Source organism: Caretta caretta, chromosome 4, assembly GCF_965140235.1.
Source record: "Caretta caretta isolate rCarCar2 chromosome 4, rCarCar1.hap1, whole genome shotgun sequence".
Taxonomy (NCBI): Eukaryota; Metazoa; Chordata; order Testudines; family Cheloniidae; genus Caretta; species Caretta caretta.
The window spans coordinates 103,074,948-103,087,277 of NC_134209.1; the positions used below are offsets into that span (position 1 = coordinate 103,074,948).

The 12,330-nt window shown below is 40.5% G+C and overlaps 1 protein-coding gene across 2 annotated transcripts in view; it reads left to right on the plus strand.

The window, feature by feature from the left end:
- NFXL1 (nuclear transcription factor, X-box binding like 1) overlaps positions 1–12,330 on the plus strand; it is a 91,646-nt gene that overhangs the window by 34,749 nt on the left and 44,567 nt on the right. For both annotated transcript variants that reach the window (XM_048848390.2, XM_048848389.2), the window contains exons 12-14: positions 5,889–6,009; positions 10,342–10,498; positions 11,433–11,524. In XM_048848390.2, coding sequence (XP_048704347.2) covers positions 5,889–6,009; positions 10,342–10,498; positions 11,433–11,524 — 370 coding nt within the window. The remainder of the gene's footprint in view (positions 1–5,888; positions 6,010–10,341; positions 10,499–11,432; positions 11,525–12,330) is intronic.

The following is a 12,330-nucleotide window of genomic DNA, read 5'->3' on the forward strand; positions in this document are numbered from 1 at the left end:
TATAACTTAGTAATTGTTAAAACAGCATATCTAGATTTACTAATATATGTGCATACACTAAATTTTATACACCAAAACCTCTAAAATATGTTAGTAAAAATGTGTGTGTATGTGTGTATACACACACACACACACACACACACACACACACACACACACACACACCCAATATATATTTCCATAATGGCTACTTCCTTTCAGAAAGCCTTTGAACTCCTTACTTTTTTACAGCAATGTCATAAAATGAGGTTTGGCCTTAAAGTTTTATTGTTCTCTGGATGGCTAAAACACGGGTTGTTTAATTTATGAATTAAGGAATGTTGTGAGATTACTTCTTAAATTAATTAATTCCTTTGCACATTAAGAGATGCATTAGTGGCTGTGTTGGGACCAATAGTGTTTGCTGAAAGATGATAAATTCTCCAAAACAGTTTTGGAGACGTTTATTTTGCAGACACTTGGGTTTATGGTCTCATTTTGCTGTCCAAATTTAATTGTAGCTTCTTTATGTGGGAAAAGTTTGTTCCTTTTAGTATTATTTGTGTAGGTTTCTCTGTCAATGTGTAGCTTATTCTGTGTCACAAATTGAGAGCTCTGTTTTGATACTAAGTATATTTTAAGACATTTTTGGAGCGTTAAATCTTGTTTCCAACTTTATTAGTGTAGTGTTTTAACACAGACTTATTCAAAGTGTTAAATAGAAATATAAACAAAGAGAACTGGGAATAAAGAACAGGAGGCCATTCATTTATGGTTTGGAATGTGTGGAGACTTTAAGTGGCCTTTTCTTTATTTCTTAGAATCATAGAATATCAGGGTTGGAAGGGACCCCAGAAGGTCATCTAGTCCAACACCCTGCTCAAAGCAGGACCAATTCCCAGTTAAATCATCCCAGCCAGGGCTTTGTCAAGCCTGACCTTAAAAACCTCTAAGGAAGGAGATTCTACCACCTCCCTAGGTAACGCATTCCAGTGTTTCACCACCCTCTTAGTGAAAAAGTTTTTCCTAATATCCAATCTAAACCTCCCCCACTGCAACTTGAGACCATTACTCCTCGTTCTGTCATCTGCTACCATTGAGAACAGTCTAGAGCCATCCTCTTTGGAACCCCCTTTCAGGTAGTTGAAAGCAGCTATCAAATCCCCCCTCATTCTTCTCTTCTGCTGGCTAAACAATCCCAGCTCCCTCAGCCTCTCATCATAACTCATGTGTTCCAGTCCCCTAATCATTTTTGTTGCCCTTCGCTGGACTCTCTCCAATTTATCCACATCCTTCTTGAAGTGTGGGGCCCAAAACTGGACACAGTACTCCAGATGAGGCCTCACCAATGTCGAATAGAGGGGAACGATCACGTCCCTCGATCTGCTCGCTATGCCCCTACTTATACATCCCAAAATGCCATTGGCCTTCTTGGCAACAAGGGCACACTGCTGACTCATATCCAGCTTCTCGTCCACTGTCACCCCTAGGTCCTTTTCCGCAGAACTGCTGCCTAGCCATTCGGTCCCTAGTCTGTAGCTGTGCATTGGGTTCTTCCGTCCTAATTGCAGGACCCTGCACTTATCCTTATTGAACCTCATCAGATTTCTTTTGGCCCAATCCTCCAATTTGTCTAGGTCTTTCTGTATCCTATCCCTCCCCTCCAGCGTATCTACCACTCCTCCCAGTTTAGTATCATCCGCAAATTTGCTGAGAGTGCAATCCACACCATCCTCCAGATCATTTATGAAGATATTGAACAAAACCGGCCCCAGGACCGACCCTTGGGGTACTCCACTTGATACCGGCTGCCAACTAGATATGGAGCCATTGATCACTACCCGTTGAGCCCGACAATCTAGCCAGCTTTCTACCCACCTTGTAGTGCATTCATCCAGCCCATACTTCTTTAACTTGCTGACAAGAATACTGTGGGAGACCGTGTCAAAAGCTTTGCTAAAGTCAAGAAACAATACATCCACTGCTTTCCCTTCATCCACAGAACCAGTAATCTCATCATAAAAGGCGATTAGATTAGTCAGGCATGACCTTCCCTTGGTGAATCCATGCTGGCTGTTCCTGATCACTTTCCTCTCATGCAAGTGCTTCAGGATTGATTCTTTGAGGACCTGCTCCATGATTTTTCCAGGGACTGAAGTGAGGCTGACTGGCCTGTAGTTCCCAGGATCCTCCTTCTTCCCTTTTTTAAAGATTGGCACTACATTAGCCTTTTTCCAGTCATCCGGGACTTCCCCGGTTCGCCACGAGTTTTCAAAGATAATGGCCAATGGCTCTGCAATCACAGCCGCCAATTCCTTCAGCACTCTCGGATGCAACTCGTCCGGCCCCATGGACTTGTGCACGTCCAGCTTTTTTAAATAGTCCCTAACCACCTCTATCTCCACAGAGGGCTGGCCATCTCTTCCCCATTTTGTGATGCCCAGCGTAGCAGTCTGGGAGCTGACCTTGTTAGTGAAAACAGAGGCAAAAAAAGCATTGAGTACATTAGCTTTTTCCACATCCTCTGTCACTAGTTTGCCTCCCTCATTCAGTAAGGGGCCCACACATTCCTTGGCTTTCTTCTTGTTGCCAACATACCTGAAGAAACCCTTCTTGTTACTCTTGACATCTCTGGCTAGCTGCAGCTCCAGGTGCGATTTGGCCCTCCTGATAACATTCCTACATGCCCGAGCAATATTTTTATACTCTTCCCTGGTCATATGTCCAACCTTCCACCTCTTGTAAGCTTCTTTTTTATGTTTAAGATCCGCTAAGATTTCACCATTAAGCCAAGCTGGTCGCCTGCCATATTTACTATTCTTTCGACTCATCGGGATGGTTTGTCCCTGTAACCTCAGGAGAGCTGGCTGTATTTCAAGGAATCCCTGTTGGACTCCTTTCCCCTTCAAGTTAGTCCCCCAGGGGATCCTGGCCATCCGTTCCCTGAGGGAGTCGAAGTCTGCTTTCCTGAAGTCCAGGGTCTGTATCGTGCTGCTTACCTTTCTTCCCTGTGTCAGGATCCTGAACTCAACCAACTCATGGTCACTGCCTCCCAGATTCCCATCCACTTTTGCTTCCCCCACTAATTCTACCCGGTTTGTGAGCAGCAGGTCAAGAAAAGCGCCCCCCCTAGTTGGCTCCTCTAGCACTTGCGCCAGGAAATTGTCCCCTACGCTTTCCAAAAACTTCCTGGATTGTCTATGCACCGCTGTATTGCTCTCCCAGCAGATATCAGGAAAATTAAAGTCACCCATGAGAATCAGGGCATGCGATCTAGTAGCTTCCGTGAGCTGCCGGAAGAAAGCCTCATCTACCTCATCCCCCTGTCTTGCCTGACAACCATGCATTTTTGTTTGAAGGGAACAAGATAACATTCATGTAGTTAGAAAACTGCTAGTTCAGGATGCAGGGAAGGATATTAAAATGGTTTAGAACATTTTCAGTTGATAATAACTTGGTCTAAAATCAGTTCTTCAAGTTTTAATGCAAAAATACATTATTCTAGTGTAAGCTATTTCATAGTATCATTACCTTATAACTGCAGAGTAAAAGAATATCAGGATGTCTATTTTGCTTCAGTTTTCACTAAAGAAAGGTTAATTGTGAATATGACCAGATAATTAACACAATATGCATTAACAAAGGGAAAGGAAAGCAAGTCAAAATAGGGGGGGAATAATAGGTTAAAGAATATTTAGGTAAGGTAGATGTATTCAAATTGGCAGAGTCTGATAAAATTGATCCTACAGGACTTAAGGAACTAGCTGAAGCAATCTTGGAACCATTAACAATTGTCGTTGAGAACTCAGGGAGAACAGATGAGTTCCTAGAGAACTAGAGAAGGGCCAATATACTACCAAGCTTTAAAAAGGGGAACAAAGAGGACCTGGAGAATTATAGACCTGTGAGACCTGGAAAGATCTGGAACAAATTATTAAACAGGTCCGTTTTGTAGCACTGACAAGAGGTAGTGTTAAACAAGTGTTAAACATTTGTGCTGGAAATGGCCCAACTTGATTATCATACAGATTGTAAGGAGAGTGATCACTTTAGATAAGCTATTACCAGCAGGAGGGTGGGGTGGGGGGAGGTATTTTTTCATGCTTTGTGTGTATAAAAAGATCTTCTACACTTTCCACAGTATGTATCCGATGAAGTGAGCTGTAGCTCACGAAAGCTTAAGCTCAAATAAATTGGTTAGTCTCTAAGGTGCCACAAGTACTCCTTTTCTTTTTGCGAATACAGACTAACATGGGTGTTACTCTGAAACCTGTTAAACAAGGAGTGATTCCTCGAGTATTTTTTGTTCGTTCTTTCTTTTTTACACTGTTCCCTAATGTAGGTATGTTCTTCCTACCTAAACCATGTAAACTTTATTTTCACTTTTAAATTATAAAAACATCATGGTGCTGAATGCAAGAGTAACTGCAGAGTTAACACTCTTGATGCTCTGTGCACTGAGAGAGGGAAGAGCACTGACCTCAGGAATACCACTGTTTTAATGAGTGCAAGACAGATGAGAAAATGCTGCAAACCTTGGCAAAGTACTTTTTATGCATTAGCATGGTACTGTTTGCTGCCCTCTTTTGTTGACAGCAAAAATGTCCTTCCCAAAGAAAATGGCACTGGTCCCTTTCATCACTAACTTGGGTGTGTCCGTTTCTGCTGCTGCATAACTGATAGGGCAGTTCCAGAATCTTTTGCATGCACAATGGCTATCACCTGTTCTTCATGGAAAGGTGCATTTGTCAGCTGAAAAGTGACGGAAGTAGGCTGAAGTATGTATTAAACATAGGAATGCAAAATGTGGAAAGCCCCAAATGTGTCAAATCTCGTATCTGCCCCTTCCATTTTTCTAGAAATGCTAGTATTTGTCCCCATTGATGCAAATATTTAAATAAGTTGTACACGCATTATCCAGAGTCTGAGGTGTAGTCTTGCCGTAGAGCTTTTAATTTTTTATAAAAACTGGACACTTGCATATCCTTTTTGGGCAGTTTGTTTGTGTTGTCAGTGAGAGGACTCCTGATTCTAGAAATATTGCATCTCCAGTACCATTGAGACAGCCAGGATTATCCGCAAAGTTATATCCCCATTAATGGTTTTAAACTATACATATTTTTTCATAAACTTAACAAGAAAATGGAGTTACAGATATTGGGTGAAAACCTGAATCTTTCCATCTCTGCATCTGCTTTCTTATGCAATTGATGTCAGGAGTGGCACAGACAATAAAACTTTACATTTGGTATTTGATAAATAAAATGAGTGGAAGAGTCTTAAAAAAAGATGTTTTAACCTTCTCTGATCTTTACCTTTTTAATTTTGAAATATTTATTAGTATTTCCTAATATGAATCATTTAAAAAGGAGAAAGACTTATTAGATAGGTGCATTTTATCAGCCTCTGTGCAGTTAAGCAACAAATTTGCATTTTTGTCAAGATGATAAAAGTTGCAAAATGGCATCTTATAAATGTCAGAAATCTGATTTTCTTTGTTGACCTTTCAGAAATTGATGAAAGGCTATAATCTGTCTTCACATTCATAAGAGTCTGTGAAATATAAATAGCATTATGTAAATGCCATTTGGTCAGGATGACTTGTCTTGCATTGATGATACTGCCTTCCATTTTAAGTCTACAAATTGAACTTTTCTTTCTTGGATAGTAGTTATATCACTATAGAACAGTCAAACTTAATGTTTGTTTCAAACATCTGAAATTGTCTCTTCAAATTAGTTCTTGAAACTTTGAATCGAGATGCAAGTGTAACATCAGGTTTTTTTCTTCAGACCATGCAGCATAGACAGATTAGTACAAAAAGGTTCCCAAATTCAGAATTGTGGTGATTACCATTTTAGAAGCAATGGGATATTTTGACTATCACTCTGTTCATGTATTTGTTTTAGGTAGTTGCTACCCATGCCCAGAGACAGTAGCTGTGTTGTGCAATTGCGGTAAAACTGTTCTCAAAGTACCCTGTGGCAGAGAACGTAGCACCAAGCCTCCAAAATGCAAAGAGCTGTGCAGGTTGGTACAGAAGACTTATGCGCACACATTAATTTCCAGTTCTTTGGATGACTTGAAGGATTTGAATGCATCTAAATACTTGCTGCTATTTCTGTGAGGGATGCATTATGTCAGATTTATGGTATGTAAGACCATTGTCTTCCCAGGATTGTTTTTATACTCCTCTGTACCAGATGATTGCACCAATGTCCTTTGCACTCTGATTCCCCCTTTAGTTGGCTGGCTCTTATTCTTCTGTCCTCAGAAGACTGCATCTCTTTGGAGCTCAACAATTCTCCTTCTTAATTGGTCAGAGTTGTTGATGTTGAGGAGTAAAAGCCTTGTTCTCATTTTTACAGTTGAAGTATGGTTTTAGTGGCTTATACCTTGCACTACTGAAATCTTTTCATTTGCCAATAGAGCTGGCATTTAAAAAAAAAATCTGTATATGATATGAAAGTACACTGAAATCAGTGGTCTTTGGGTATGGGAAGAGGAGAAAACACTGAAATCCATAGAAAATGTATTTTATTGATTTGAATGTGCTCGTTTTAAAGCTTAATAGCTTGATAGGCTTTTGTGTGGCATAGGCCTGAAAACAATTTGGTCAGCTATCTTTGTTCAAGGAAAACAGTTTTAATAATTAAGTACATGTATATTTAAATGGTTTAATGGTTCTATTGAGTTGTTAAAGATCCAGCTTGACTGTCTCACTATGAAGTTAAAATAAATAATGTTAAAGGAAAATTATTTGCTTGCAGTTATTTTTTTCAGTCCTCTTCTACCATTATGGAACAGTGCAGGACATACAGTGTCATGGCTCTACCTCAAAGAGGCAACGTTTATAAAAAATTTATACTGTCAAACTATAAATAAGGTCACAGTCCTGCCTTCTTAGGAAGTGTCTTTCTGCAGGAGAGTTAGAGAACTGAAGGGAAGAGATTTAAGTATATAAGGGAGCATCTCATCTTATGGAAAAAGAGTGAGATGTAGTATGGGAGAGACAGTGACACAAGAAATTGCCAATGAGTAACTTCTTTTGTACATCACTCTTCTTTTACCCCAGCAGTAGGGACAATCACTGACACACAGCAAACTTCATAGCACTACCATATGAAAGAGATCTTAACTTATTACCCTGTGAAGAACTGCATCTGAAGGAACAGTTTTCAGATATGGACAGATCTGGATTGACAGCACTTTACCACTTGTAGAGAAGACTGCACTGCTTCTTAAACACCTTTGAAATGAGGTCTTCAACTCTCAGTCTGGGGAGTGGCTATGACTAGCAGACTGATCTTTGACCAGTTTGTGACCCTGGTGTTTTACTTGCTCGTGGGCAAGCAAGATGCTGTCTGGTGGTGATGGATTTATGACCGTTCTCAAAATAATTGCTACACCTCTCTGAATGCTTGTGAATGAGACACAAAGAATGTCAACCTGTTTATCTGGGAAGTGAAGTCTGTCTGGGAAAAGCAGAATTTGGCAGAGTGGGAAAATGATAGTTTGATGTGATTCAAAGGTTGACCCAATCTGCCAACAGGCTCATCAGCTCCTGAAACCAGGGGTGTCTGTCTCACCAAGAGACTAACAGTATTATCTCTTCTTTGTCCTGTTTCACCACCTTAAGCACTGAGGGGAGCAGGAGGAGTAAGGTTGTGGGGAGCAGAATCTTGGCTCTTTGCCTAGTACTTTGGGCTAAAGATTAACATATTTGCGTGAGGCCCTGAGTGTACAGAGAGCAAGGAAGATAGATCAGTTTATTCTGTAACAGTCAATCACTGAAATTCCAGGATGCAGCATATTTGCTTGAAGCTGAGGGTAATGAAATGTCATTCACTGATTGTCAGTTGGTGTTAGCTGAACTGCCCTTCCAGTTTTCCCCTGCAAATAGACTGCCTGAAGTGACAAGAAGTGACACTCTTTCCCAGATCCAGGAGAGGGATTCTGAAAGTAAGCGTGCACTTGGTCCCTGTTTGCTCAGCCTAGTTCCCAGGCTGAATCAGAAGGTACTTGTGAAAGTACAATACCTTTTGTGTCTGAAGGGCTAAGATGGTCTGAGACTCAAGTCAGCTGATGATCAGTCTCTGTGACGGAACCAAGTCTGCTAGAGTGTGCGGGAATGCTGGTGCAAGTCATATCCTCGGACTGATATCCATAGTCAGAAACTAGAAAAGGGTAGCAAAAGAAAGGTCCACCATGTTATTGGGTAAATTGGAACATCTAGAAAGGAAGGAAGAGACAGCTGGTGGAAAAGGAGATTTTTGGAGGAAGAGGCAGAATGCCATCTGGCCAGAGGGAAGTATTGTAGATGCTGAAAATAAACCCAGGATGTAGCTCACCACAGGATACAACGTGGTTCAGAAGAAAAAGAGAGGTTTTGACCAGATTATTTCACGTCTTGTGTCTTTTCAGTAGAGCCCTAAAGCCTATCTGGAGAAGTGTGTCCATTTGCCACTCTACTGTCCAGGATCAGAAGAGCCTGAAAGAAGCAAATGTGAACTGTCCTGATTGATTAGGAAGCCCTGGGTTGCATGGTACTACAGAACCTTGTCCCATAACTGCTTCAACAGGGTTCTGATCAGGATGCCTTTGAGAGGGGGAAACAAGTATATCCTATACTGATCAAAATTGGCCACTAGAATTGCCAGGTTCTTGTGAAGCTCCAGGGGGATAGATGAAAAACTGAGGATTGAGAACAAACCACATGTGACAGATGTTAATCTTGTCATATAGTGCACTACTGGAAAGTGCTTAGATGCTACAGGGAAGAGGATGGTGTAAAAAACCTATATAGAACAGACTGAAGGAGTGAGGGACAAACTGGTAGTGTTTGTCAGTCGCGAGGTAGAGAACATTCCAGTGGCCCAGGTGGATGGGGACATGGAGATAAGTATCCTAAAGGTCAGCTGAGCAATGGAAACTTTCCTGTGGGGGTGGGGGGGTAGGAGACCTAAGGCTTCCATCCAAACCTTTCATTTGCACAAGTTCAGGAAGCAACTGCAAAACCTCATATTCCTGTGCTTGAAAGAGTAATGAAAGTAAAATACTGAGCTGACCTACCCCGATTGCCTATGGCAACTGATTGAATGGCTCTCTTATCCAGAAAATCTTAAATTTTTGATGGTTCATGAGGGTTTACAGGGATGGAGAGAAAGCACTAGTGAAAGTGCCCAAGAAGAGCATAACACTTTCAAGTTAATAGCTCATTCGGCTGTCCTGAGAAGAAATGGCTGAAGTCCCTGAAGTGCCACGTTTGACTTTTCACTTAAAGCAAAGGTGGAAGCTGAGCCAGCCTGATCTCAGTAGAGCTGCTTACGTTGGTAGGCAGCAGAGGAGGTGATGGGGCTGCTGAAGTCTCTTGGGTGCAGCTTGTCTTGAGAAGAAGATGGTGGGGAAACGATGAAAGCAAAAGGCTGGTTTGCAAAAATGTGAGAAGTAGGCAGTGTCTAAATTGGAGTGGAAGGCGGAGGAAGATTGGTGATTAGAGTACTTGAGTGACAATTGAAATCTGCATTCAGTTCGTGTATCTCATTTTCTGTGGACCTTCCATGTCTGTTGCCCATTTATAAATTGGAGATCATTCTTCCCAATCATTGTGAGGATGAACTCATGAATCATCAGTGTTTTTTTGTGAGGTGCTTGGCTTCCACAGGGTTTGAGGCCATATAAGAACATAGTGGACAAACTGGGGTCTTGTTAGATTCTTTACCTTCTTGCTTCCTAATAGGTGGAGCTGGAAAACACTGTATGTGCTGGACTGTCTGTATTGGTATGGATGTTCCACAATGGTTAGTGCATCTTGGAACATATGTGAGAAGAAGCATTTCCCTGCAGTGTTTTGTTGGCCTTTGGAATTCACTGCCACAGGGGGCCCAGAGTCAAATATTATTGCTGGATAATTTTATGATTACTAAGCTCAGTGTAAATTTTTAATCCTCCTCAAGGTATAACGTGAAGGAAGGCATTTCCCTAATACATAGTTCTTTATAACTGGGTAGGTACATACATACACACACGCGTGCGTGCGTGTGTGTGTGTATAAAAAAAATTTTTTTTAACCTTCCCCTGAAGTGGCTAATGGACTTGATGGACCAGTGGTTTTTTCTAGTATGGCAAATCAGACATTATGTGTTAAGGTCATTTTGAGTTAGTGAAATACATTGTGTGTGTGTGTGTGTGGCTTTATATAAGCATATCAAAGCACTGCTAAATATAACTGATCGGTTTTATTTAAAATTATTAAGTACAGTAAACTGTGCTCCCTAATTTTTTGTGATTGTATTAATGCATATACCCAGGGACTGCAGTTACATGTTTCATATTGTATTTGTTCTTGGTTTTCTACTTTAGTCGGCCACCAACCTGCCATCACCCCAGCCAAGAGAAACACAGTTGTCACTTTGGCCCTTGCCCTGCATGTCGTCAGTCCTGCCAGAAAGTGTTAAAGTGCGGTCACTTGTGTCCTGCTTCTTGCCACGATGAAGCTCTTGTGAAGCAAACTGGCTTGGTAAGACAATAGCCAGAAATGTATTAAGTACTAGCACTCTGCTTAACAAGAAAATGAACACTTCTGTCCCTGATTTTATGTTGGAAAGTATAGCTACTAGGAGTAAATATTTAGGGATCAATATGCTGCGTGATACTTAATTGAAAAATTAAGGTTCTGCTTCTACTTGCCTTGTTTAAAATCTAATTGCTTTTTATCCTGGCCATAACTGATACTCGATTCTTCATGTGTTTCCACAGGTAAATGTAGTCTTCCTTTTCTTTCCTCTTCCTCCCCCCCACCCCATGTTGTTTAAGTTTTTGTCAACAATTTTATTTAATATCTTGTTTGCTTTTAATATCAGCTGTCAACTTAATTTTTATTTGCCTCTGTATTAAAACTGATGGTTAGCTGGCAGGTATTTGCTAAACTATCATATTAGGAAGCAAAATAGGAAACTATGTTTCAAAATAGGAAACTCTACGTTGAAGCTTTCAGACCTTAAACTTCATGTGCAAAGTATAGTAAGAACTTCAAAGTAATCATACTCCTGGAGTAGAGTATTTTGAACAGGTGAGAATGTACTGTTAATTTTACTTACCTTTCCTCTGTTGTTCAACATTTAGAATGATTTTATTAATTTTTGACTTGTCCTTGTCCTCAGGTTAAACAGTAAGGGAATGAAATCATGACTTGTGGTATAATAAAGCCACTTGGCCTTCAGTCTCCTATTCTTAGCCATGACAGAAAATGAAATGATTATCCAGGCATGTACTGCATTCATGTCTTAGTTCTAGTAATAGAATTTCTTCAGTTGGGGGAAAATAGACCTGTTAGAACTAAGATCTTACCAGGCATTGTGGATATTTATAGCTAAACAGTTGACTCAGAGTTGTCGCCACAATTTATAGAATGCAATAATATAAACACAGCAATGTATTTGTTTTGCTCTCAGCACCAACCTGCCGGGCCCTGGGAACAGCCATCTGAGCCAGCTTTTATTCAAACTGCATTACCTTGCCCCCCATGTCAGATTCCTTTACTAACGTAAGTATAAAAGGAGTTGTGCTTTGAAATTGTATCAGATTTTTCATTGCTATATAATGTGTTTTTGAAGGCATCACTTTTTGTGCTTCAGAATTTTACAAGGTTTTGTATTGATGCAGCATGTCTGACTTACGTTTTTGGTGGAAACATAGTATCTCTAAAGGCAGGGAATTTCTTTCGGTGGCCAATAGGTAGCATCTTAGAATGGTCTGCTCGATGCACTAAGGGATGGATAGGAAGAGTAAAATAAGTGCCTGATTTTAAAATCTGTGTAAACAAATGCACAAAGCTGTGTTAAAAGAACATTTTACAGATAGGAGACTGAGGCACAGAGAGAGCAAAAATATCCACTAATTTTGGGTGTCCCATTTGAGACACGTAAGACTTTATTTTTCAGAGTATGTAACATTATATAGCACTTCATGCTCAAAGGACTTCTCCCATTGACTTCACTTGCAGCTTTGAATGCCCAGCACTTCTGTAAATTAGAATCCAGTATCTTGTGTCAGTTACCCACAAAATGGGGAATTAGTGACCACCTTTGAAAAGTCTGGTTTAAATGATTTGACTAACATCACATAGGAACTCCGTTGCAGAGGCTCTGATGATGTAAAAGATAGTACAGATACATTCTAATTCTCTGTGAAATTATGAACCTTCTGTATGTATCTTTTGACTCAATTTTGAATGTACATCCTCTTTGTCCTTCTCTATTATCAGTTTACCTCCATGTTGGACTGAAATTCCAACAGCATAGTGGGATAGGATTGCCAATAGAAGGTCATTAAATCTGAAGTGCCCTTCCA